The sequence below is a fragment of the Cervus elaphus genome, chromosome 2 (assembly GCF_910594005.1).
Source record: "Cervus elaphus chromosome 2, mCerEla1.1, whole genome shotgun sequence".
In the NCBI taxonomy this organism is placed as follows: Eukaryota; Metazoa; Chordata; class Mammalia; order Artiodactyla; family Cervidae; genus Cervus; species Cervus elaphus.
In genome coordinates this window covers 46,906,347-46,933,999 of record NC_057816.1, presented here as the reverse complement: position 1 = coordinate 46,933,999, position 27,653 = coordinate 46,906,347, and the positions used below count along the sequence as shown (strand labels likewise).

General features: G+C 45.2%; 1 protein-coding gene across 9 annotated transcripts in view; it reads right to left on the bottom strand.

Annotated features, from left to right (window-relative positions):
- The window catches only part of FAT3 (FAT atypical cadherin 3), a 762,831-nt gene that overhangs the window by 89,439 nt on the left and 645,739 nt on the right, over positions 1 to 27,653 (bottom strand). For 8 of the 9 annotated variants that reach the window (XM_043876646.1, XM_043876691.1, XM_043876701.1 and 5 more), the window contains 4 exons: positions 22,263 to 26,336; positions 17,249 to 17,445; positions 16,110 to 16,263; positions 13,687 to 13,920 (listed from right to left, as the gene is read on the bottom strand). In XM_043876646.1, coding sequence (XP_043732581.1) covers positions 13,687 to 13,920; positions 16,110 to 16,263; positions 17,249 to 17,445; positions 22,263 to 26,336 — 4,659 coding nt within the window. Of the gene's footprint in view, positions 1 to 13,686; positions 13,921 to 16,109; positions 16,264 to 17,248; positions 17,446 to 22,262; positions 26,337 to 27,653 lie in introns of those variants that run through there. The other variant, XM_043876719.1, reaches the window with a different exon arrangement.

Here is a 27,653-nt window from a genome sequence, read left to right as displayed (position 1 = left end):
GGGGATTCTGATACAGAGCCCAAGCTGACAGCCAGTTTGCCTTGCTTTTGTGCATTATTTTATCTCTGCTGCTGGATACTGGATTTGGGATGGGGTGGTCCCTAAGGCCTCATCAACTAAAAGCATTGTATTTTCTCAGGCACATCCTATTTTCTTGGGGACATCACACTATTCTCCTGTGTGATTGGCCAAAAAGTTTGTTGGGGTTTTTCTATAACATCTTATGGAAAAACCTGAATGGACTTTTTGACCAACCCAATATATCTCCAATGGAACTGGAGAGGGGAATTTCCAGCCTCTGAGATTCCTACACAAGGGGGCCCAGGCTGTATGTATGAGAAGCCCTGAGGAAGGAATCCACCTATGTTCTAGACATGACATTAGGGGATTTGGCTGGAATGTCTTAGTTCTCGCTGGGGAAGGAAACGGCAACCCTCCCCAGTATTCTTGCCTGGAAAATCCCGTGACAGAGGTGCCTGGCGGGCTAACAGTCCGTGGGGTCACAAAAGAGTCGGACATGACTGAAGTGACCGAGCACTGAGTCTTGGTCCTTCCCACCCCGGCAGCTCGGCAGACCTGCACTGAGCAGGTCCTGGGCGGCTGGGGCCCGGCCCCTGCTGGGTCACAGAGGTGGAGAGGCTGCACCTCAGCCCCCCTGAAGCTCGCGGTCTGGAGAGAACACAAGGAGCTCGTATCTCGCTTTTCCAGGGAGGAAGAGGAATTCAGAGGGGCAGGGAGACTTGTTTAAGGCTCGAGAGTTAGTACGGATTGGAACTGGGATATTTAGTCTGGTCTCATCCCAAAGCTACTGTGTGATGTCAGCTTTCAAAGTGCCAGGACTTGTGACCCGGAGATGACGGGGCGTCACCGCCTGCGATGTCGCCGGATGTCCTGCGGAAGATGCGCTGACGCCGCTGCCAGGTAGAGAAGTCAGGGAGCGATTTACAGGCCGGGAGTCATTTACTCAGGACTACCACTCATCTCACAGATGCCTGAGAGAGGCCACCACACCTCTCTGAACTGCACTTTCTCCATCTGCTGGCAAGAACGTCAAGGTCTGTTCGAGCTGTAGCAAGATGACAGGTGTGAGGGTTTGGGGCTCTGCGGACCGAGGCTTCAAGCCTGAGATTATCCATTTTGATATCTGTACGACAGACTAAGGCTTTTGCCCACAAAGTGCTCCAGAGAATGGTTCATGTCTCTGTCTTTAGGGGCAATTATTTAGCTTTTACAAACATTTTAATAGTCTCTCAGCTGCCTTCAAAGATTTAAGACTTCAGAAAATAACAGAGCTTTGGGGAAGGAAAAAAACATATTAAATCACTTGACTTGTACAGCTTAGAGGTAATAATTTCTAAGGTGTTAAGGAAAGACACAGAATATACGACGCTTAAGAGCAGGCAGGTTGACATCAGGCTTGAATCCTTCTCATAACATCTTTAGGAACATGTGTATTTATATGGATATACATGTAACTGAGAGGCTTCCCAGATGGCTTAGGGATAAAGAATCTGCCTGCCAACAAGGAGACATGGGTTCAGTCCCTGGGTTGGGGAGATCCCCTGCGGGAGGACATGGCAACCCACTCCAGTGCTCTTGCCTAGAGAATCCCATGGACAGAGGAGTCCACAGCGTCACAAAGAGTCGGACACGACTGAATGACTGAATGTGCATGTATAACTGAACCACTTTGCTGCGTACCTGAAACTAACGCAACATTGTAAATCAACTATATTTCAATAAAAAATTTTAAATAAAAATAAAATTCTCACTTCTATAAGAAAAACTCGTGATTGTATTAAAAGCTATTAAAAGAGAAAACAAAACAACACAACTCCAGTATTTTCTGGTAGAAATTACTAGAGAATAGAAAAGCACTTTGTACTGAGGTGTCAGGGGACCCTTCTTTTAGATCCAGGTTTGCCATTAAAGAAGTCATCTTGGGTAAGTCTCTTTATCTTTGAGTCCCAGCTTCCTTCTCAGAGAAAGAAGGGTTTGACTGGATCTAGCCTTCCACGCATAGCATGCCAAGATTTACAGGGGCTGTGGCTCACAGGGGGAGTGGGCCAGGTGCCCTGGGGGGAAGCGCGGATCCGTGAGAACAGCCGCAAAGAGCAGCCAGCAGCTGTTGCATCATCTCCCCGCCGTCCGTGTCACTGCGGCTGTGTGCTCAGTCTGGCTGAGCTGTCCGTCTGGAGGGCAGGCCCTGTGCTGGCTCACCGACCCACATGCAGGGCCCGTCTTCCTTCAGGGTAAAGCCCTTGGAAGAGAACGGCCATGGGAGAATTCTTAGGGCTATGTGGGTAGAGTTCAGAAGGCCCATGAACTTGCACTAGCCTGTTAGTCCTCTACTTCTCCATGCCAAACAACCCCAGAACTTATCGCATAAACAATAAATATCTAGTATCCTATGGTTTCCATGGGGCAGGAATAGCTTAGCTGGCTGTCTGTGGCTCAAGGCTTCTCACGAGGCTTCAGTCAAGCTGCTGGGCTGGGCTGTGGTTTCATCCAAAGGCCCGACAGGAGGCCGCGTTCACTCGTGCGGTTGTGGGCGGGCTTCAGGCCCTCGAGCTGTAGGCCACTCACAGGCCTGCCTTCCCATGTCCTAGCTCTCTCCCCAGGGGAGCAATCCAGGCGAGAGTCAGAGGGCCTGCTCTGCCCTGAACTGTGTCCCTGTCAGATAGACCCGGGACCTGGGGCTCCTGGCTGCAGTGCTGCAAAGCTTGTACCTGGACACACCTCTGTTTGAGTTAAAAACATAGAGAGACTACATGAGACTAAAAATAACTGTGTGCATGTGTAATTGAGGCAAATTCTGGACCAAAAAGATTCAAAAAGACAAAAACTAACCAACCAAACAAGAACAACCTGATTGCCATTTCTGAGAAGCTGGGAGCAGGCGTGTACAAAGGGTACTGTGCTTGCTCCCTGCACTCAGCACCACGAAGGGGTGGGCCAGCTATGCAAGCCACCCCTCTGGCCCTGCCCCTGGACACACCTTCCCTCATTCCATGTAATGCAGCAGTCCCCAACCTTTTTGGCCCCAGGGACAGGTTTCGAGGAAGCCAGTTTTCCATGGAGGGGGTGGGGGATGGTTCAAGTGGGGTCATGTTAGCAATGGGAGTGATGGGGAGCAACAGATGAAGCTTCAGCCAGCTCACCCACTGCTCACCTTCTGCTGTGACCCCATTCCTAACAGGCCACAGACTGGTACCCACCCTCAGTCTGGGGGTTGAGGACCCCGATACAAGGACCCAGTTCACCCCTCCTCAGGACGCGAGCAAGGGAAGCTATTGCTTGTTTTTGTTCCTTCTCAGCCGGCACAGGAGCCCCAGTAAAATTTTGCCTGAATTTCTTGTTTGGCTAACCCCCTATGTGACCGTATTTAGAGCTAGGGCTTTTCAGGTATTAAGGTTGAAGAAGTCATAGGGTGGGGTCCTAATCCAAGAAGATCGGTGGTCAGAAGAAGAGGGGGCAATGAGCACTCTTTTCTTCCCTGCACACACCAAGGAAAGGCCATGTGAGCGCCTGGTGAGAAGGCGGCCACCTGCAGGCCAGGAACTGACCGGGCTGGCAGCCGGAGCTGACACCCAGCCTCCAGAACCGAGAGTGAATTTCTGCTGGGTAAGCCACTCAGTCTGTGGTATTTTGTTATCGCAGCCCGAGCAGACTAAAACAGAGAGCATGACCAAGAGGGAAGGAACAGTCTTTCTGTGACCTGCTCTCAGGAGGGATACCAGCCATCACTTCTACCATATGCTAGTCATCAGAAGTGAGCCAGGGGACTTTGCTGGTGGTCCAGTGGTTAAGACTCTGTGCTTCCAATGCAGGAGCTGTGGGTTCAGTCCCTAGCTGGGGAACTAAGGTCCCACATGTTGCATGACTTGGCTAAAAAAAAAATTTTTTTTAATTAAAAAGATTTTAAAAATATAGAAAGAGGTGAGTCTGGAGTCAGTTTAAGTCCAGCCAACTTTTAAGGAGAGAGATGGGACTACCAAGAGGTGGGGGGGTCATAGAGGGTCATCTTAGAAGCTGCCTACTGGGAATAATTTACATCTTTACTTTCATTAACCTCTAACTAGACTTGGCATCACATTCAATTGTAAATGCAGGCAACCGATCACTACAGGATGAGGAGCACCTGTGATCTGGTAACCAATCACTGCTATTTTCATGTTGTTTTACAGTTGTGGCACATATCCCTGTTTACCACCACTCCAAGATACCGGAATTATGAGATCTACCGTGTTAGATGGTATTTAATCTACTAAAGCAGACATTCACTTTACTATGCACTAGGACCAAAAAATACCTGGATGCACCATTTCATTTCTGACCTTTTGCATTTTATTTTATGAACTGTAAAACATTATTCTGAGAAACAATCTGTAGGTGTCACCAAACTGTCAAAGTATTGGTGGCACAAAAAGTTTAGGAATCCGTGAGCAAGTGGCTCTGCAAGTATGATGCTAGGAACAGCAGCATTAACTTGCCCTGGGAATTACTCTGACACACAGATGATCAAACCTCCTCCCAGACTCCATCAGAAATGCTGCGGGCGGGGCTAGTAATCCCCAGGTTAACAGGCCCTCTAGATGACTGGTGTACACTGCAGGCTGAGACCCACTGGTCTAGAGTCTTTCATTCAGAGTTTGCATTTCCAATAAAGTCCCAGGTGAAATCAGACTGGGGACCACTTTTTGAGAGCAGTGCTCTTGACTAAAATATAAACCATCTTGACTATTAGCTGGTTATCTGTTAACTAAGTCTCCTTTGGTGCCACTAACTAGTCTATCGTTCATGACAAGTTAACCCTTCAGAGTTTATTCATATGTTAACTAGAATAATAACAAAACATATCTGCCAACTTGCAGAAGTTGCTGTGAGAACTGGAAATAATGTATCTGCAGTACTTGGCATGGTGCCTGGAATGTAATAGAAGCTCAAAAAGCAAATGTCATTAGTCATATTATGTTTATTGCCATTTAAAATTCTTACCAAACCCCAGTTTTGCCTAGCAGGGTTTAACAGTAGGAGAGAAGAGGTACGTGAGCAGTTCCACATAAGGAAAATCTCGAGATGCTGCTGGAGACCCAGCTGCAAAGAGGGCTGGGTTGGCAAAGCAAGCATCACTCCTGTGCTCCTAACATTACAGAAGAGCAAAGAGTCTGAGGGAGACCCGTGACTGGCCCAAGGTCACACAGCCTGCATAGTGCAGGGTACTAATCACCCAAGGCTTCCCCCCACCCACATGGCCTCTTGACCTCTGGTTATGAGATGTGTCCCTTAAGGATATTTGGGGGGATATGCAGGGTCCAGAGGAGTCAAGGGTTGCTGGCTTGGCTGGGGATGATGTCACCAAGGAGCTGTGTCCTTGGGAAGTCCTAAAACAGAAAAATGATGGCCCACCCACATACCCCCATTGTGGGGTACATGGGCACACCTAACCTCCTTCACAGACTCCACACCCTGGCCCTTCTCTCCCACACAGCCAGGTGAAGAAGATGCTTCAGAGTTTACCTGTTTGGTCAGGTGTAACATTTTTTCTTTTGCTTTTGGGGTGGACCCAGTGCAAAGGTAAGCTAAGCCCTTCCAGGAGTACATGCTGAGTGAATATTTGTTTTCTTCCACAAGACTAGAAGGTAGTGATGGAAGATTTCAAATCAAACCCCATTACGGGGCCCTCCGTGAGACCAGAAAGGTGATGAGGGAATACTGAAGATCTAACTTCCTCCCAGAGATGGAAACTCCGGCCACCGCCCTGAAGGTAAGGGAGAGCTCCAAACGGAGACAAATGTTTGCAACTCTGACAGACTGGGCGGCATACACGACCCTCCTCAGACTTCGTCCCAGGACAAGAGACGGCCAGTCTGGAGCACTGGACTGGCATGCGTTTCTGTCAGCCTCCCAGCACTTCGTGGCGCACTTCACTCATCTCTCAGCCTCTCCTCCTGCGTCTTCTCGAGGTTCTCACAAGCGAGGGGCAGCAGGCAAGAGGCAAGAGATGACTGGAGAGATTCACTTAAAGTGGCTCAGTTAGGAAGACGTCTCTTTAATAACCCCAGCAGTTATTTTTGTGAACATTCCTCTCAGATAAACAATTTCCTGCTCCTTCATGGAGCACAGCATACTCAGATCTAATGATGCTCTCAGACACTGGGCCAGCCTTTTTGTCTGACAAGGTCTGTGCTCTGGAAAACCAAGTTCATTCCAGCTTTTGTCCCCTGAGAGCCCATGTGGGGTCAGGATGCCATCTGTCTCCCTCATGAAATATGCAGAAAATGAATCCCCAACAAGAACTGCAAGCTTACATCACTACAGTGAATGGCAGTGCAAAATTAAGCATTCTGTGGGCTGCTGGAAAACAAACTCTTGGGCATAAATGGAAAGGTTCTGTCAAGAGATACGTTTTCTCTGTTGCTTTCCTGTTCTCTGCTAATAAGAGGACCTATTGATGTTAGAGGGAAAGGCATCATTCTGGAAGACTCTGAGAGAGAACTTCTATCTTTTCTATTCATGAACTTCAGTCTACTGGTTGGGTCTGTTCACTTCTGTAACCCAGCACCTACAGAGCCCTCAGTGGGGGAGGAACTTCTCTTCCCCATTTTTCAGTGACTCCTTCTCACGTCGCCTTCAGCCTCTGAAACTCACTCCCTGCGCTCGCCGCAGAGTGCCCAGCCTGGCTGCCGCCATGTTAGTCTCCTTCATTGACAGAATCTCTCACCACATGGAGATGTCTGAAGGCAGATGTGCGCCTCCCAACTGGGTTTTCCTCAGCCTCTCCCTCTTAGTTTCTTCTTTGAAAGTCAGTCTTTTTTCTTTCTGCTTCTCGCCTTCCTTCCACGTTTGGGGATTAAGTGGTTGAGGTCTCTCCTTGCTGCTGAGGCTCACCCTCCCTAACCACACGAGGAACGCCATCTTTTCCCACTTCTTTGAAATGTCTTGGGGCAGTTTTTCTTTCCTGCTTTCATTACTGTAGCAGAGACATGAGTGCTCACCAAATACCCTGTGGCCTCTCCTATACCTCCCAGCATCATCTGACTAGTTCTAGTCAATGGACAGTGACAAAGTGATGTGGGTCTCTCCCAGGCTGAGGCAGCAAAGAGCTGACATGCCTTCTTCATCCCTCTCTTCTTTTGCTGCAGTGACCTTGGGAAGCAAAGGTCATGAAGGTGGTATTGACCCAATGGAGGGACCAGATTTCCACATCGCTAAATGGACTTGCACTGACCTGCTCCCCACAGGAGCAAGAATTAAACTTTTGCTGCACTAAGCCACTGAGATTTTTTGAAAAGTTACCTCAGTCTACTCAAGGCTATCTTAGCTAATACAATCCTCTTTTGCTACTAGATCTTTCCCCTCTTCTTGCCCCAACATCAAGCCCCAACCCTTAAAACATGGCTTGAATGCAAATACCATTTTGTGAATACTTTCTGAGTTGTCCCACTTGAAAAGTCACTGCTCATGTTTTCATGTTTCCACAGAGACCTGAGCTAGCATTTTACATGTGTCTGACTAATCCTTAAAAAACCCCTACTTTTACAGATGAAGTGACTCTGTTATAACATTGATTCCATTTTCTTTGTATGTTCATTTGTGCTTGTCTCTCTGAATGTTCATTTCTGCTTGTCTGTTTCCCGTAATTACTGGAAGCCCCTTGAAGGCAAAGCCTTCCTACTCTGTCACGATTAGCAAACTTGTTGTCTTCATTCTTGAAGGACTGTACTTTAATTCCCAGTGTGTCTCCAATTTTTTATCTTTTTTACACGAGGTCCTGCTTCAGGCCACCCAGGCTATTTCTGTCCACCTTGTGCCCGAATTTGAGTTCCTGCCTGGCCTGTCCATTGTGCCTTCAGTCCAGTCAGCTGCCACAATTGGCAGATTTCACGTGTAAAATCTCTCATTTGCTTCTTCCTTTTAAATCCCAAGCTACCACTTGAATTTTGGCCCTTGTGGTCTTTCTCAATAATCTCCTAGAAGCTTTCTTCATATCCATGTTAGAGGCTTTCATCAGATCAGCAGTTCCCGAACCAGAACTGATGAATTTCTTTTGTCCTACGTGTGCAGCGGTTCTTTTCCATCTTTGGGTTTAAGCACACAATTCCTGGCTTTTGTGAACCCCCACAATTGGGCCCAGATGACTTCTCTCATCTCACTGTCAGCGTTCTGTCCTGGACCATGTTATACTCTCCCAACTATTTAGTTGGGTGTAAAGAGATGGGAGGCTTCCCTTTTGGCTTAGCTGGTAAAGAGTCCGCCTGCAGTGCGGGAGACCTGGGTTCAATCCCTGGGTTGGGAAGATCCCTGGAGAAGGGAAAGGCTACCCACTCCAGTATTTTGGCCTGGAGAATTCCATGGACTGTAAAGTCCATGGGATCGCAAAGAGTCAGACACGACTGAGTGACTTTCACTCACTCACTCAAAGAGATGGGAATACCAGACCACCTTACCTGCCCCCTGAGAAGCCTGTATGCAGGATAAGAAGCAACAGTTAGAACCAGATATGGAACAACGGATTGGTTCAAAATTGGGAAAGGAATACGTCAAGGCGTATATTGTCACCCTGCTTATTTAAATTATATGCAGAGTACATAATGTGAAATGTCAGGCTGGATGAAGCTCAAGCTAGAATCAAGATAGCCGGGAGAAATATCAATAACCTCAGATATATAGATGACACCACCCTAATAGCAGAAAGCAAAGAGGAACCAAAGAGTTTGTTGATGAAGGTGAAAGAGGAGAGTGAAAAAGCTGCCTTAGAATGCAACATTCAAAAAACTAAGATCATGGCATCCAGTCTCATCACTTCTTGGCAAATAAATGGGGAAACAATGGAAACAGTGACAGACTTTATTTTCTTGGGCTTCAAAATCATTGAGAACGGTGACTGTAGCCATGAAAGATGTTTGCTCCTTGGAAGAAAAGTTATGACAAACCTAGACAGTTTTAATACTAAAAAGTAGAGACATCACTTTGCAGACAAAGGCCCATATAGTCAAACAAAGGTTTTTAAGTAGTCGTGTATGGATATGAGAGCTGAACATAAAGTAGGTTGAGCACTGAAGAACTGATGGTTTTGAATTCGGGTGCTGTAGAAAATTCTTAAGAGCTCCGTGGAAAGTAAGGAGATCAAACTAGTCAATTTGAAAGGAAATCACCCCTGAATACTCATTGGAAGAACAGATGCTGAAGCTGAAGTTCCTATACTTTGGCCACCTGATGTAAAAAGTCAACTCATTGGAAAAGACCTTGATGCTGGGAAAGACTGAGGGCAGGAGGAGAAGGGGTAACAGAAGATAAGATGGTTTGTTGGCATTATGGACTCAATGGACATGAGTTTAAGCAAACTCAGGGAGACTGTGAAGGACAGGGGAGCCTGGAATGCTACAGTTCATGGAGTCACAAAGAGTCAGACACAACTGAGCAACTCAACAAAAACAGCACATTCCCAACTTTGCAAATTTTTCCTCCTGGTTCCTGTCTTCCTGAAGGCCTTCATCCCTCTGCCTATTGAATCTCATTCATTCTGAATTCTGGAAGTTCTTTCTTTTATTCCAGGTTTGTGTGTTCCAGATTTATGCCCTTCACTACTGCATAGAACCTGGGTCTGTCACCGCATATTCCTCGTATAGTTCCTTCTATAATAGCTGTTACATACCAACTCATTAAATATCAGCTATATTGAATGGAAAATAATTTTAATGTGTGTTACAAGCTTCCAAGTTTCTCCAAAATCCCTAAAAACAGGTCTAAACTGCATAGGAAATATTTCACAGGAAAGGAGTGAACATGTTCATTAGAACATTTCCTTGCTTTATGTCCCTGATCCATAAGAGGAAAAATATGTCCTCTTGAATCTCAAACATCTGGACATTGGCCTCTCAATAAATCATGGGCTCTGACACATTTTCCAGTGCAAGTTTACATTTGATTTTCATGTCACTTTGCCTAAAATGGTCACAGATTTTAACTCTGATTTTTATCACTGCATATTTCCTTTGTTAGTTTAAAAAACCCTCAATACTGAGAACCTGGACACCTAACCTTGCCTTAAGAGGTAGAGTAAATAGCAAAATATGAACCCCAAAGAGGTGGTGTGACAAAAAGTCTCCTAATGTTTACTGAAAGGATTAAATTTTTATAAATATTAGGTCATAAAGTCATGTCATTAGTTCATGGGATGGAGGATGGAGGATGGAGTTCATTTTACAGGAAAACGAAGAATTTAATGCTAAAATCTAGACAGTTGCCATGTTATTGCTTAGAACTCATAAAATGGGTGCTAAAGTGGTCTTGTCTTCCTGTTTTTATTTTTTTTTTCCTGATCTAGGCAGTTTCTTTAACACTAGCATTGGTTCATTATGGATAATGAATTTGGCATAGCAAAGAGTTGTTTGGCTAAAAACAATGATATAGATATATATATGTATATGTATATATATGCTAATTAGAAAATCAGGATATGCAAGGTTAGCAAGAGATTGTAGGAATTTTGAATTTATGAAGTAATGGAATCGGACTTCAGGTTAATATATCTTTGTCTTTATTCTGCAATTTATAGTGGCTTAGTATATGCTGTGGCCAAATACTGATGAAATCGTTTGTAACTTTAGGTAAAGGAATATGCTTGACAAAAGAAGCTTCATGAACCAAAGAGCCCTGTCATTTATACAAATGGAGCCAATGTTCTTCACTAGGATCAAAAACCAATTAGACAACTTGGATGGATCTCAAGGGAATGATGTTGAGTGAAAAAGGACATTTGGAAAAGGTTACAAGCTGCACGATTCCATTTAAATAACATTTTTGAAATAAATAAATTATAGATGTGGAGATTAGTGGTTGCCAGGGATTAGAGACTGGGAAGGAAGTGTGGGGAGAAGGTGGGTGTCATTATGAAGGGGCAGCAAGTAGATGAATGGGCTGGTGGTTACATGAAGCTACACAGGTGATAAAACTGCACAGAACTACATGCACACACAATCACACACACACACACAGACACCTGTGTCAAAATCTGAGTGTACTACAGTTATGCAAGATGGTATCACTGGGAGAAAAGACTGTGTGAAAGGTACATGCCACCTTCTGTACTTTTTTTGGCAAATTCCTGTGAACTTATGATTATTTCAAAGTTAAAAGTTCTTAAACATCAGAATTTCCTTGTCACTTTAGAGAAGGGGCCTATGCAGGTCAGGCGGAAACCTAAGTGAGATGGCTGGGAAGGTGAGAACTGGCTGATGGCAGCTTCCAACCATGGTGGGACTGTGTGCCTGGAATTGCTGAGTCTTCTGAGTGCTGTTTTTAGAAAATGCCAGATACTGAAAATTCAAATAAATATCTCTTGACTTTTATTGACAATTGATTCAAACTGTTTGGAACACTCTATATAAGCCAGACTAAAGACACTGGATGGCTGGATTCAGTAGGGTTGAATGATTCAGAAGCAAACTCAGCTTTAGGCCAGAGGTTAGGTTTGGCCTCTGGATGATTCACCCAGCACTGCCCACCCCAAACTGCTCATCTCAGCATGTGGCTCACGCTCCTCTGTGCTGACTTACAGAAGACTGAGAAGTGAGGATCAGGCCACTGATGAAAACGGCATAAGCAACCCCCAGTCACTGATACCTGGGACTCTGGAGAACATGGGTTTGACTCTGGTTCTCCCTGCAGGCTCTGGGCCCACCCTCCACCCCCACCTCCTCAGCACGGTGCCTAGAAACAGCAGGTGCTCAGTTTGCCTTTTAGAGGAGCTCATTTGTTCCTTCCCAGCTGTCTTAGTTTTTATTTTTAAAGCTAAATGAGATCTAAAAAAAACTGAGAATATGACCTAGAATCTGGTATCCTATGCTAGGGTTTTCTGGAAGTGAATACAATGGCCTGATGAACACACAATACGAACAGCACTCAACCTCTGTGTTGGTCTGAAGCCATGAATGTAAGCCTCTTGCTAACTGGTGCAAAGAGCAGAGAGAAGTGCTGATGGGTTATTCCGGGTCTAGTGTTTGAAAGGCTTCATCATCTCTGCCCCTGCTAATGCACAGTCTAGTCAACCCCTCTTCCCCAACTGCCAGCCCGGACAGCTGACTCGGCAGAATTGAGCAGCACAAAGCTGGGTGCATACCCTCTACCGCAATCACATTTCTCAGTTGACAACCTAGCACCTCCTGTCTGAAGCATAACGTACTGATCAAACTCTCTCCATGTTCATTCTCTAGTAGACAGAGCACACCCAATTCCTTTAGGAAGGAGGTGAATAGAAAAACTCCAATTTTTTTTAAATTGAAATTTTAATTTAAAAAATTTTCAATCTCAAAATTTCGTCCCTGGCCCAATTACACATTCTCAAAGTTAAATTATTAATGATCCATCTGTACAATTTCTGTCCTCTTTTCTCCAAAAGTTTGCTATCAAGAGTCCAAGGAATGTTTTCTAATCCTCCTAAAGGAGCATTTGTAAATAATTCATGATTATAGGTCAATAAAAGAGTCTTTTCTGAAATTCCCTTGGGGTCCAGGGTTTTGGACTCCATGCTTTCACTGCTAAGGGCTTGGGTTCAATCCCTGTCAGAGAACTAAGATTCCATAAGCTGCATGGTGCAGCTGGAAAAAAAAAAAAAAAGTCTTTGACTATTTATTATGTTTTTTTACCAAGCTTTATAATATGCAGATTTTTAAAGGGTTGGTTCTCAGCCTCAAAAATTATGCTAATAAGGTAAGAACAATAATTCATAGAATAGCCACTAATTTCTCTAAGGGGAAATATGCAGAGACCCTGGGCTCTACGTTTGTTTTCAACTAATTATCATGTATTTACTTTTCCATTAGTCCAATAATTTTTCTTTCAATTCAGAATTAAGCAATAAGACACTGAATTATATAAAGGCCTGTTTAGCATAACAGACATACCCCATCATTCCCCAGTCCTCTGATTTACAGCTTTTAAAATGCACAGCCAAGAGGCTGTCTATATGTCCTTTTGTATTTAGACTCCATCATGCAGTCACCTCAATAACTTATGCATTCTCAGAAAGGCTACCTAGCAATTAACTCCAGTCTTTTCTAACTCACCATCTCATTATGTAAAGTGGATTTGAACACAAACTTTATTAGCAACTTTCAATTCTAATTCCTTATCCCCCCCACCACCACTCCCACCCCTCCGAGTAATGTCAGTTTATGTGACCAAAATACTCTGGAAAATGGCAGTTAGAAAAAATCCACATTGGGCTGGCAGCACATTTAGTAATTGGTCTTTGCACTATGGGGCACCACCATAAATCGAGGCTGTCATATTTCAGCTAAAGCATGGGTTGCAATTCTTTATAGAAATAGAAATGAATTCTCCCTACCACACATTTAACTATGTTCAAGAGGAATGCGCAAGTAGGAAAGCTATTATTTTTATTCTAAAGGTTAAAAAAAAAACAACAAACTCAAAACCCTTTTGTTAAAAGTTAAAGGAATTCACAGCATCACTTCTTTAAACCCTACAAAAAGGTGGGACGATGTCTTGCAGATTTCTTTCACGTGTGTGAAGTCCATCAGCCTAAGAGCCGAACTGTGGTTTACTGTATTTGCCCTAATGGGAAGGAGTCCAGGTGGGCAGATGGGGCTGGAGGATAGGCAGCACTTGACTATGTCAAACGCACAGACAGGGAGGCACCCATCCGGGCGGCTGACTTACCAACATCTGGATCCACCGCTTGAACCCTGGTCAACAGAGCCTTGGTGGCCGTGTTCTCATAGACACAGGCGTTGTAGTGGTCAGATGAAAACACCGGCGGGTTATCGTTCACGTCCTCCAGGATCAGATGGACGTTGGATTGGCAGAATCGGCCACCCCCGTCGGTGGCCCTGGCAATGAGGCTGTATGCAGGGACCCTCTCCCGGTCCAACGGAGCCAAAGTTTTTAACTCACCTGTGAAAATAAACGGCCTGGCTTTTCAAAAACTGTCTTTCTTCAAAGAGCAGGGAATCAATTACATACAGAACCCCAGTATAGGAAGGACTGCTGATATTTGACTCAAGAGCTTCATACTTTGAAAAATAGAGCAAGTTCAAAGTTTTTAAGCATCAGGGAAAATTTTATGGGATTCTGGATGCAACAAGAAACCAACAGCATGACCTTCAAAGGAATTAATTCCACTGTGAAGCCTCTTGTGTCAGGGATTCCTTCTTTTGGCAGGATGGAGAAGCTCCACACCTCTTTAAACCTCTCAAGAACTGCTCAGTTCTCTGATGGTCAATCAGGTCAGTGGTCTTTAGATGCAGAAGGGTTAGTTTCTCTGCTTCCAGACACTTAATCTTTTTTTACGTCATCTTTTAGAGGAAAACACACAGTCCAAACAGGCTGGCTCCAGCAGAAAGAGGTTACAAAAGAGTCATATTGTGCCAGGCAAACCCCACTTGCTGGGAGAGCGGAGGGCCAGCAGCTGTTGGGGGGGATTCCCAGTGGGGGATAACTGAGGAGCCCGGAGCAGACGTGCAGGAAGGGGATTTTACGACCGTGGAGGGGTTATTAATCACTGGAATGACTATACTGGTCCTGGGTGTCAGTCCCTGTGGGGATGTCATTGCTACTTAAATTTCAGTGGATAATGGCAATGACAGACCTGAATAAACGCCGTTTGGTGAAAAGTCAGACTCATGAAATATTATTATGTACTCTTAGTAAAATTAGCAGGTATCACTGGGAGCAAGTCATCAGTACTTACAAAGCTGTTCCTTCTACAGCTTCCTGAAGGCAGGCAGTTCTCAAATACAGGCTGGATCATGTCCCCCTCCGCAAAAACATCCAGGGAGTTGTCAGTTGGGCATTCAGGACCCTCCAAGATCTGACCTAACCTTACTTTTCCCACCACTTTTCTGGCGAGTCGTCCTGTGGCTCCTCTGACAGTGAGAGTGCCGTACACGGCATTTCCTGGAGGTGCCCTCTGCCCACGCTCTCTGCCCACGCTGCACCCGTGGCTGGCAGCTACCTGCTTTAGCCCCGAGGATCTTGGCTCAGTTCAAATGCCGGTTCTTCTTTACAAGCTTCCTCTTCCGTCTCATCAGAACATTAGCTGCTTTTTCCTCTGTGCTCAGATATAACGTCTTGATGTCTCTCCCAGGCACTCATATCATTGTCTTTCATTACTATCATTATTTCTGTTATTAGTATTACTGACTCACTGCTCTGTCTTCCCCACTGGGTTACAGTCTCGCTTGGGAATGCTATGAGGGGTTCATGTCAGAGTCTATCACAAATACTCCACAAAGTGTTTTTAGGTCTAGTAGTTAATAAATGCTAGTTAGTCAAAAAAAAAAGAAGTGCCAGGCCTCTATATCCAAGTAGTATATTGTTATGCAACTAAGCCCTTCCCAGTAAGATATAGCTGACATGGGAGTAGATCATTGAGAAGCCAATACCTTCTGGAAACTCAGTAGTTAGTGATATTCACTGCAACCAATACAAAGCTGGAAATATACAAATCATTTAATCATTACACTTCAATTAAAAATTGTCAATGGATGGGCCAATCCAGCACACAGCTCTGTAATAATTTACCTCCATATAAAATGTCTTTTCCTTAAGCTTTGGCCTTCAATGCGGGCATCTGCCTTCGGTGTGCATAACCTTTCACCTTATAAACTTTACCTTAATGTGGAAGCACATCTGAGGTCTCACAACTAAGCAGCAATGATGAATAAAAACCAGACAAGTGTGTTAATAAGCACAGGAACCCAAAAAGGGTTTCAGCAAGGCAAGACTCTCCTTACTGTGCACTGGTGTCTGGTTTGCATGGAAACCTGCATTTATAATTCTACATATACCCTTAATAGGGCAGCTGCTTTAACTCATGGATATGAGAAAGAGGAGAAGCAAACAGGCACATCTGATTCACTGGTGCTACCACATGTAGGTAAAGTCAGGGCAAGTTTATAAGTCAAATGAGGTTTGTGTCTTCCAGACACAATGAGCCACTAGCATTTCTTAAGAGTCCAAGATAACGGAGTGTCATATTAAGGCTCTTAGATACCAACTACCCCCTAGTGATGAGACCACGTGAAAATTTAACTTCTCTTGTGGATTAATAATGGCATTTCAGAGAATAAATTTTGCCTTACCACTTTCGGGATCTAGAAAAAATTCGTTGTTTCCAGGTCCATAGAGTGAGTATCGTATATCTCCATTGGGTCCAATGTCAGCATCCTTGGCACTGACCTTCAGGATGATTTTGTTTGATGGAATGTCTTCGGGAAGTGATGCTGTATATGCAACCTGGGCAAAGGCAAAATCATTAGTATGCGTGGGGCGATTGCCATATTAGCCTGATAAATGATTTCCTTAAAAAGGCACTCACATAATTTATGTTCAGTTACGGTTTTCCTTTACTACAGAATCATCTTACACCATTGGATGAAACATAGAGTATCTCTTGCCCTGTCCCTCCCATGCTCATTCATTCAACAAATGCTAATTGAGCAGCTACTATGGGCAAGGTACTATTGAGATGCTAGGGGTACAATGTAGAAGAAAACAGACAAAAATCCCTGCGCCTGTGGAACTGTGATGAACATCAGATAATGGTCACATCAGATAGTGATCAAGCACCAGGGAGTCCTTGTGACCCTTCAACTTTAAAGACACTACTAACACCTGGCATTAGTATGATTTGCAACAATTTTATAAGCTAAAGAACACCAATACTATCTTGCAGTCTACATGTAAGGAAAAGGTAAATGAAGGGTGATTTAATTTTGGTAAGAAAGAATATAAAATCAATAACTGACACCTTGCATTGGCTCTCATGCTTTGAACTATGGGGGAAACGACGCTTCATGAGAAGCCTGGAGACCCAGCTTCATTACCAACATTGCTGCCAGTCAGCTGTGTAAACTTACACAACAAAAGCAATTCATACTTTTGAGTGGTCCATTTTTCTTTTATGAAATCAGTAGTTTAGATATGAAAAATCACAATATTCTTTATGATTCCTTAAAAAGCTTTTTAAGAGTCCTGATTTTATTTTTTGTTTGTGTTTTTTAATGGGCAGAATTAGGTACTATTTGTGCTACCTATACTCTTTCCATGTTTATAGTATTTCATTCTCTTACGTGCTTATATAAAACTGGACTGCACCAATTAAGGAGAAAGGAAGAGACTGTAGCCAGGTCTTAAGGAGAAAAGTGAAATGGGTTTTGACTAAATTTTAGAGAAGCAGAGTGAAAAGCAGCAATTTATCCGACATGGCCACAAATCTTACCTGATCACACACAGGGCTATTGTCATTCACATCACTGACAGTCACTTCCACCATGGCCTGAGTGACAAACAGCCCATCGGTGGCAGTGATATTGAGGAAATAAATGTCTTGTTCTTCTCTATCCAGATGTCTCTTCACGTAGACCTTCCATTCATTCTGCACCAGGCCCAGGGCAAACCTTCCTCGGGGGTTCCCTCCTGTGGTGAAAAGAGAGTTTCTGAAGATGAGCAATGAAAAGCTTTGATCTCCACCTACAGTGAGAGGCCTGTGTGAGGTCAGCCAGGTGCCTCTCAAACTGCATCATTTACGAGACTGGAAAAAAATTGACACTTCCTTTTGATTCTCCTGCAACAAAGCATGATATTTATATGCTTGGCTTGTGTGGAAAGTAAAACAGTAACTTTCCAAGGGAGGAAAATGCACTTAGAGAAGCCAGAGATGATCTCTTGTTTGGCTCCCCTTAAGGACAATCAAATTCAAACTGTGAACAATCAATCTTCTTCTCAGATGATACAATTGTCTTTCCACTCTGTCTCAAGAGAGGATGTAATACACTATAGCTCTTGTTACCCAGACAATTTCATTAGCCGTTGATTATGCAATCAAGGAAAGGCAGTCAGCTCTATTAAGGAATGTTTTAATGAAGGCGTTATCATACCGCAGCTCTTCTTCTAAGGACTAAAATCTGGGGGAGAAAAGTTTGTGTGAAGAGGAAGACCCATTTGGATTAAAGAACCCCAATGAGGGGTTATTGAAGGAGCTGCTTAAAGATAAGCACTGCAATTAGATCAAACTTATCAGAGGGAAGCTGGTGAAAATGCAAGAAAAGGAGAAGAGTTGGAGCGGAACCACTTTTGATGAGGCTGAAACATGAAAGTGGTCCCAGCAATATTCCTTTCTCACATCACTGAACTACACAGAGGCAAAAGCAGCTTGGAGGAAGGAAGAAGAAAACCACCCTGACCTTCCAAACCTGAAGAAGGAGATAACGTCACTTCAAACACGGAGGGAGACTGGACGAGACAGCTGGCCTGAAGCCCAGACTCCAGTTAGATCATCACTATTTCTTTGGTTTGGGGGCATTCAACATGTGTTTGTCACCTGCTTTGGACCACAGGCTGTGCCAGGCAGTGGGGTTATGGCAGTGGACAAAAGTGGTGGAGTTCAATTTCTGGTGGGAAAGATTGATAATAAATAAGTAAGGAAAGCCACTGCCTGTTGGCTGCTGCTGCATTGAAAAAGTGGAGCCATCTCCCCTTCTTACAATGAATCTTTAAAAGAGTGCGAGCTAAGAGTCACTTGTGCCTGACTCTCTGTGACCCCATGGACTGCAGCCCACCAGGCTCCTCTGTCCATGGGATTCCCCAGGCAAGAATACTGGAGTGGGTTGCCATGCCCTCCTCCAGGGGATCTTCCTGACCCAGGGATCGAACCCGCGCCTCTTTGTGTCTCCTGCGCTGGCAGGCGGGTTCTTCATCACTAGCACCACCTGGGAAGCCCCGGCGTGGACACGACTGTAACCAAGCAAGGTCCCACGAGGCCTTCCCAGAGCAGACCCCACCCATGTCCTGTCCTCTGCCTGATTTTTTTTTTTTAATTTTTTATTGAAGGATAATTGCTTTACAGAATTTTGTTGCTTTTTGTCAAACCTCAACATGAATCAGTCATAGGTGTAAACATATCCCGTCCCTTTTGAAGCTGCCTCCAATCTCCCCCTCCCCCACCCCATCCTTCTAGGTTGATACGGAGCCCCTGTTTGAGTTTCCTGAGCCTTACAGCAAATTCCTGTTGGCCATCTATTTTACATATGGTAATATAAGTTTCCATGATACTCTCTCCATACATCTCACCCTCTCCTCATGTCCATAAGTCTATTCTCTACGTCTGTTTCTCCATTGCTCTCCTGTAAATCTGACTTCCCTTTCTCTGCAGGAGTACTTTAGTCAAAGAATAAATTTAAACTGAGAAGTGAGAAAATGCAGAAAGGAAAACAAACAATACAAAATAATAATATGTTAGTCATTAAACAAAGTCAAGGACTTTTAGTTCCTCCTCAGGGACAACAGATAACATTCTGAGCCATGTCCTTTGAGCTCTCTTGAGATACTGAACTTCCCAGGTTGAAGACATTAACTATGTTACCCACAAGCACGTAGACCCCAGACCAGTTGGAACCAGAAGGTTGATGATGCTGACTCGTCACCACCATCTCAACCAACTGGAAGAATGTCCACAAACTGATCACGCCCTGCTCCTTAAACACTATAATGCTCCTCACTGCCCAGCCCCCAGGGTGGAACACACAGCCTTGGGGGTATTAGCCCACTGTGGCCCCCTTTGCCTGGCAAAGCAATAAAGCTATTTCTTTCTACTTTGCCCCAAACTGTCTTTGAGATTTAACCTGACACTGGTGCACAGAGGCTGGATTTTGGTGATTCAACCATGGGCTAAATGAACCACAGTGGACAGACAGTGCAGAGAAGCTGAGGGCTGCACATTCCTCCAGGGCAGTGATTCTCAAGTGAGAGTGGCTAGTCCCATATCCCCGGGACATTTGTCAACATCCAGAGACATTTCTGGATGTCCCACTAGGGGTGATGCCGATGGCCGGGCTACTGGAATCTACTGGGTAGAAGCCAGTGGCGCTGGTGACCGTCCCACACTGTCACCTGCAGCAAGGAACGGCCACCCACAATGGAGACTTACCTGGCCCTCAATGCCAATCTGCTGAGGTCGAGAAAAATGCTCTGGTGAGGCACAGGTTCTCCCTGGGATATCACTTTCCTCCACCACTGACCAGGATTCAATTAGGCTTCAGTCGAATATGATTTCAGCATGCACAAATGTAACCTCTCTATTAAACGCTTTCAGTGCAGGCCCACACTGCTCTTTTGTGAAATAAAATGATTAATGGTCCTTTGTTCATCTGTGGCAGCACAGCCAAGTTGTGTTACATCAAGAGCAAAAGTTAAATCTAATTAAAATCAGTTGGTGGTTGGCACGGCTAATAGTAACAGTAGCTTGAAGCTATTCTGCTCTCATTACTTTGGTAAAGTCGATGGGATGGTCCCTTAAACCATCCACTGAGAATTCAGAGACAACGTATAAATAATTAAAGCTGAGTATTTAACTGTTCTTCCAAATAGAAAAGTATTCCTCCGAATGCCTAAGAAGCTTTTTGTCTAAAACTGAATGCAAACAAATCAAAGTGATACTGTACTCACCTTTCTTTCCTCACCATGATCGCTCATGTCTTTACTGCAGAAATATACATTTTAATGAAAAAAAAACCCACAATGGAAGATATCAGAAAAGGCATAAATGCATTAAGACCTTTAAACAGAAAACAGCCTCAAGAAAACAGTTGCGTAAAGAAGAAGAGTGTGCAGGGAGGTGTGAGGGTCCTGAGTACAGGCACGGATGCTCTCCTGTGGGTCTTATTCTGCGGTGATTAATTAACTTTCTCACTAAAGTACTTAAGAAGATTCTGCGTCCTAAGGGCATTCTAATTAATTCATTTTTCACTTTGAATAATGTTGTTTTTCTAAAGGGAAGCCACCTGACTACAAGTATGGATGGATTCTTTGAAATCTTTTGGCACTTGGCTTATGTTCTGCCTTTGAATGGCACAACATCAAAATATTAGCTTTAGAACCCCCACACCACCAACCTCTCCTCTTAGAAATTGAAGGCCATCAGCCCTGGAAAGCTACCCCTGATTGGTGATACCCCATTTTCACTCTGACACAAGCTGCTCAGAGTAATGGTGATGTGTGTATGTGTGTGTGTGTGTGTGTGTGTGTGTGTGTGTGTGTGCATTCTGTGTGACCTCACTTGTCTATCTTGGCTTTCCTATTGAACTGCTATTTACTATTTGGAAAGACAGAAAAGGGATCCAAAAAATTTGCCATGTCAGGAGACATACCCTTTGACTTGGAGTTATAATTTAAGATTTTTCAGCAAAAAAAAAAACAAACAAAAAAACACGCCCTCTGATTTGTATGTGTGCATGCATGCGTGTGTGTGTGTGTGTGTGTGTGCATGCATCTGAGTTTTTATTACCAGGAAAAACTTGTAAATAAAGCTATTTATTTTCTTGCCATTACAAAAAGTAGGAAAAAGGAATATACTTAAAAAATAAATTCCTCTATCAAAGCACAAATGCATTAAGACCGTTAAACAGAAAACAACATTAAGAAAACAGCTCCATAAAGAAAAAGAAGAGCAGTGTGGAAGGGAAGTGTTGGTTTTTTTTCCCATTAAAATGTATATATCTGCAGTAAAGACATGAGTGATAATGGTAAGGAAAGAAAGTGAGTAAAGCATCACTTTGATTTATTTATGTTCATTTCAGACAAAAAGCTTCTTAGGCATTCTGCTATTTTTATTTCTTCAACCGGGGTATTTGGCTGGACTCTTTTAAAATTTTATTTCTTTATTTTGGTTACTCTGTGTGGCATGTGGGATCTTAGTTCCCTGACTGGGGACCCAATCTGTGTCCCTTACAGTGGAAGCAGCGAGTCTTAGCCACTGGACCGCCAGCAAAGTTGGACTTTTTTTCAAATGATAAAAATTGACTCAGTATCAATCTGGGCCATCTGTCACAAGCAAACCAATGAACTGCAAAATAAGGCTGAGTTAGTAACAACTAAAGAACTGAGTCGTCTCAGCCCCAGAGAGGTAAGATAACTCCTCAAACCTTCATCTCATCTCTCTCTCCCCTACTCTTACCCCCCTGCCGTGCATGAATGTGTGCTAAATTGCTTCAGAAGTGTCCGACTGTTTGAGACCCCATGGACTGTAGCCCGCTAGACTCCTCTGTCCGTGGGATTCTCCAGGCAAGAACACTGGACTGGGTCGCCACGCCCTCCTCCAGGGGATCTTCTCGACCCAGGGACTGAATCCGTGTCTTCTGTGGCTCCTGCACTGCAGGTGGGGATCCCCACCCCCTGCCCCCTTCCATCTCTCCTTAGGAAGCAAGGCGCAGAGTGAACTCCGCGGGTGGCAGACTTACCTGTGATGTGGTAGCTCACTTGGCGATTGACGTCAGACGTGTCCCTGTCCCACGTGCTGAGGACGGCGACCACCTCACCCGGGGGATCGCTCTCCTTCACACTCCCTCGGTACGCCTCGTGGGCAAAGACTGGGGCGTTGTCATTTATGTCTGTCACCCTGACAGACACCAGTGCCGTGGAGGAGAGCGAGAAGGCCTCCCCGAGGTCGGCGGCCACCACGGAGAAGGTGAGCACGGGGTCTGCCTCGTGGTCCAGGTCCTTCAGGGTACTGATCCAGCCTGTGTTGCTGTCGATGCTGAACGCTTCCATCACCTTCTCGGGCTGGGACTCCGCGTGGAGGGAGTAGGTGACCTGCCCGTTGGCTCCCCAGTCCGCATCCACGGCCCTCACCTGTGTTAGCTTGGTGCCCACCGGCATCCCTTCCATGATGATCGTCTCGTAGTTCGAAGTTTCAAAGACTGGCTTGTTGTCATTCAGATCCAGCACCTTGACGTCTACATCCACCGTGAACACGACGTCCACTTTGTCCAGGGGTATAGTGGCTGCCACTTTGAAGTGAAAAGCTGGGCTGACCTCATGGTCAAGACGCTTGTCCAGCTTGATCGTGCCTGTTTCCTGTTCTATGATGAAGACATTGCCTTTGTTATTTTCCAGCCGCTCCCCATTAACTGTGCTGAATTTGACCTTCTGAGTGGGCAAAATCCTCAGGGTATCCACCGTGCTCCCAATGGCTGTATCTTCTGACACGGTGAAGGAGTACTGAGGCTGGGTAAAGGAGGGCACGAAGGTTTCGGGGGGCAAGACGTGGATGTAGACAGGGATGAGCGCGTGCTTCACTGGGATGCCCCCGTCCACCGCTTTGACAAAGAAGGACAGCACTGTGTTCTTCAGCTGGTTAAAATGGCCCTTCGTGACCATCCAACCATTGTCAGGGTCGATTTCCAGGAGGTCAGCCACTGAGACCGAGGCCTCGCTGTAGAGGGAGTAAGTTATCCTTGCATTTGCTCCATCATCTGGATCCATGGCTTGAACCTGCGTGACCAGGTGGCCCCGTCCGACATCTGCCCTGACGCTGGCTCTGTATTCCACTGTCAGGAACTGGGGGGGGTTGTCATTTTCATCTACCACAATCACCCTCACGGTACAGAAAGTTGTTCTTCCTCCGCCATCGAGGGCCCTCAAAAAAATACTGATGTCTCCCTCCAGAGGGTTTTCCCTATCGAGCTTTTCTGTTGTGGTGACCTGTCCATTGCCGTCTATGAGGAATCGATCCTTAGCAAAGTCATTGATGATGGCATAGCTGATCTGCCCATACATCCCCGGGTCCCCATCCGTGGCCCGAACGTGGATTACCTTTGTCCCAGCGGCTGCATTCTCTCTCACTTCAGCTACGTAGGTGCTCTGTGAAAAGGCAGGGCTGTACAGGTTGGCCCCGAGGACCCTGATATGCACCTGGGCGGTGCTTGTGAACAGCCCATCAGAGACCGACACGTTGAGACTGTACAGAGGCTCCATCCGCTGCTTGCGGTGGTTGGACAGTGTAATGATGCCACTCTTGCTGTCCATCAGAAAGCTGGTCCGGTCGTTCCCAGATAAAATGCTGTATTCCAACCGGTCAAAGTCAGCGCTGTCTGCATCGGAGGCCTGCACACAGGTTACAAAGTGGCCCCGGGGGGCTAATTCACTCACATATGACTCATAAATGAGCTGATTAAAGACTGGAGGGTTGTCATTTACGTCCGAGATGTAGATGTGAACCAGGACCTCGCTGCTCAGTGATGGGAAGCCATTATCTGTGGCTCTGACTTTCAAAGTGCAGTGCTGCACCGACTCGTGGTCCAGCATCCGCGCGGTCAGGATCAAGCCGCTTGCGCTATCTATGTGAAAATAATCCGTGCTGTTGTAAGTATCCTGGACAATCTGATAATGGACCATTTTATTGTTTCCTGAGTCTGCATCAGTAGACACAACTTGTAAAACAGGTGTCCCGATGAGGGACGCTTCTGATAATGTTGTATTGTATGTGGGTTGACTGAAAATAGGGGGGTTGTCATTCACATCATTAACAAGCAGGTCAATGGTAACTTCAGCCCTGGCCCCAGTAAGGGCATCACTGGCTCTTACTGTCAACTTGTAAGCTGATGCCATTTCATAATCCAAAGGGCTAATGACTTTCAGGACCCCAGTGTCAAAGTCAATGTTAAATTGTTTATACAGATCCCCATCAATAATGATATATATGATGCCTTGGCCTTCTGGACTCGTGGCATTGATGCTTAGAATGGGTGTGTCCATGCCAATATCTTCATTGACAGATGCTGTGTAAAAGGGCTTATCAAACACAGGCATCGCTTTGTTGACAATAGTGATGGGAAGTTCCACAGATGTGGACAAAGAGGGTTTTCCACCATCTCTGGCTAGGATGGTGACCCCATACTCAATGTTGGACAAGTCTGAGTTGAATGCTTCTTTTAAAATAACATTCCCTGAATTAGGGTTAATTTCGAAGTGGCCATAGTCGTCCTGTAGGACATAGGTCACTTCCCCATTTGCACCTTTGTCTTTGTCAATGGCCATCACTCGGTAAATCAGAGTGCCAGGCTCAGCGTCAACCTGTACGGCAGCGTAGTAAGGGAGACCCACGAAGACCGGAGAGTTGTCGTTTATGTCTTCGATGCTAACCCTGACCACCACCCTCGCCACCCGCAGATGGTCAAGCTCTCGGCTGGCTTCCACCACCAGCTCATAGAACTCCTGCTCCTCACGGTCAAAGGGAACTCCTGTGGTCTGAATGACCCCTGAGGTAGATTTTATCTTGAACTTGTTTCCTGGGTTTAAGATGCTATATTTTAAGGGCTCATTAAGGCGATTTCCAACTGCATTGACAATGGCAACTTTGGTTATGTTAGTGTTGTTCTCTGAGATGGAGGTGGAGTAAAAGCTTTGAGTAAAGTGGAGGCCGCTGTCCATGGCTTCTTTCACCAAGATGGTGACCATGGATGTACTATAGAACTTTCCATCAGACACCTTCACTATCAGCATATAGTGATCTTTGGAGAGGTTGTTGTTTTTCACGGTGAGCACTCCACTATTTGAGTCAATTAAAAAATGATCCAAGCTGCCTTCCATTAGGCTGTATGTCAGTTCAGGGGGCACCTCGGAGTCAGGATCTGTGGCACTAACTTTCAGAACCTCCACTCCGACATAGGTCGGTAGAAGTAAGACAGTCTCAAACACAGCCTGAGTGAACACAGGTGGGTTGTCATTCACATCCGTCACCTCTATGTTGACTTCAACGGGACTCTCCGCGGTCAGCTGGGGGCTACCACTGTCTCTCACGTGCACGTGAAAATGGAAATGGGCGATGGTCTCATGGTCCAGGTGGGCAATTGTTCTGATCGCCCCTGTGCTGGAGTCCACCGTGAAGAACTTCTTGGCTGTGGACTCCACAATCTGATACACAAGCAAAGCATTCCGGTTGCTGTCAGCATCAGTGGCTCGAATCACCAGAGGGCTGTTATCCACGCTCCTGACAATGCTATTGACAGGGGCTGCCTCGCTGAGGCTGCCTGAATACTGAGAAAAGAGAAAGACTGGTGCATTGTCGTTTTCATCAACAATCTGAATACTGACTGTGACATTGGAAGCCATTCCTGCCATGTTGGTGGCCTGGACAATGAGCTGATAAGAGGAAGTCCGCTCGTAATCCAGTGCCTTCCGAGTGGTGATGACTCCAGAATAGGGGTTTATGGTGAAGATCCCATCAACATTTCCATCTTTCACTTCATAAATGAGAGTGGATTGACTGATTGCAGAGATTAGAATGACAGACGTTCCAACATCAACATTTTCATTCACTTCTGCTTGGTAGTCTTTGTGAGTGAACCTGGGGTTAGAATTATCAGACATTGTGACAGAAATGCGCACAATGGCGGTGGCAGACATCGGTGGGGAACCCTGATCCGTGACTTTGACTGACAGGACAAACTGACCCATGGTCGTCATGTCTGGCTCTTTGGAAACTGTGATGATGCCCAGGACCGGTTCAATCTTAAATGTGTTCCCAGTGTTCCCTGCAATAGAGAAATCAACAAGAAAATGAGTTCAAGTGGGTCAGTTTCTGAAGATTCACTCTTCATCTTGAGGCTACTTTACACAGTATGAAAAATAGAAGCAATTATTTGTTTTCACTCCACCTTATCCTGAAATAAAATGAGAGGCTTCCCTAAAAGGATACTCAAAAGACTTTGAAATGAATTTTCTAGTACATTGTGAATTTCAGACTAGTGTCTTCTGAATCCAGGTTAACAAGAAAAACAGCACAGCACTTATGTACTGTCAAATTGGGAAATAAGAATTTGTAGGAAAGACTTTTCTAGCAAGAATGCTCAGGACTTTCTTGTTCCCAGACTGGGCTGGTACATGCCAGTGACACTGGTAAAAAGGCATTCATTCTGCAACATCCTGCCACAATTCCATGTTCTATGCTGTAAGAAAGAAGGTCATAGGGATCACTTCCTAGGGTTAGAACAGTATCACATAATCATTTGCTTTAAGATTATCCCAAAGGTAAGTTTTGCTGCACGGAACTGGTATTGTTTCATATCATAAGGATCAACTTCATTCCGAGGGGGGAGGGGGTTTGCTGCTCAGGCATGGAGAATTCTTCTCAGTCATCATTTGCTTTGTAAGCTGTGAGGATTTTTTCCGAATTCCCCACACTCCAACACACACAAACACATGCACACATGGATGTAACAGTGGACATAAAAAGTGACAAGGCAGTTGTTTCAATCTGTAGCCATTCCATTTGCTAAATTTTTGAGAGGTTTCTGGTGAAGTACAAAACTGTTTGTCAGAAGCCGCCCTGAAACTTTGAGGCATGAACCTTAGGAGCTTGAGAGGCTGTCCCCCGCTGTGCACCCTGACATTGCGGGAGCGGAGGGCTCTGTCTCTGAAACAGGCGGGGTGTGACATCCGGGACTGTTGAGGGTGAGGAAAAGAGGAGGAGAGAGTGGGGAACACAAAGTGTGAAGAGTGCAAAGAAGGCGGCTCACAGGTCACGAACAGTGGGAAGTAGCATCCTTCACCACATGGCTTTTCCCTTCTCGTGGGGCTTTCCCTTAGTTCTCAAACAACACACATACTTCCGGGCCTCCATTCTTTTAAACAAGTTAAAAATCTCAGTTATTCAAATATATCTGAGTTTTTCTTACTTTTTGAAGTTCTATAGCATGGCAACATACAGAGAGTTTAAATGTCATTATCATTACGATAGGCTCCAGGACTGAGGGGGCAGGTAAGTACAGCGCTTGTTGAAATATGGAGCTTCCCTGGTGGCTCAGTGGTAAAGAATCTACCAGCCAATGTAGGAGACGTGGATTTGATCC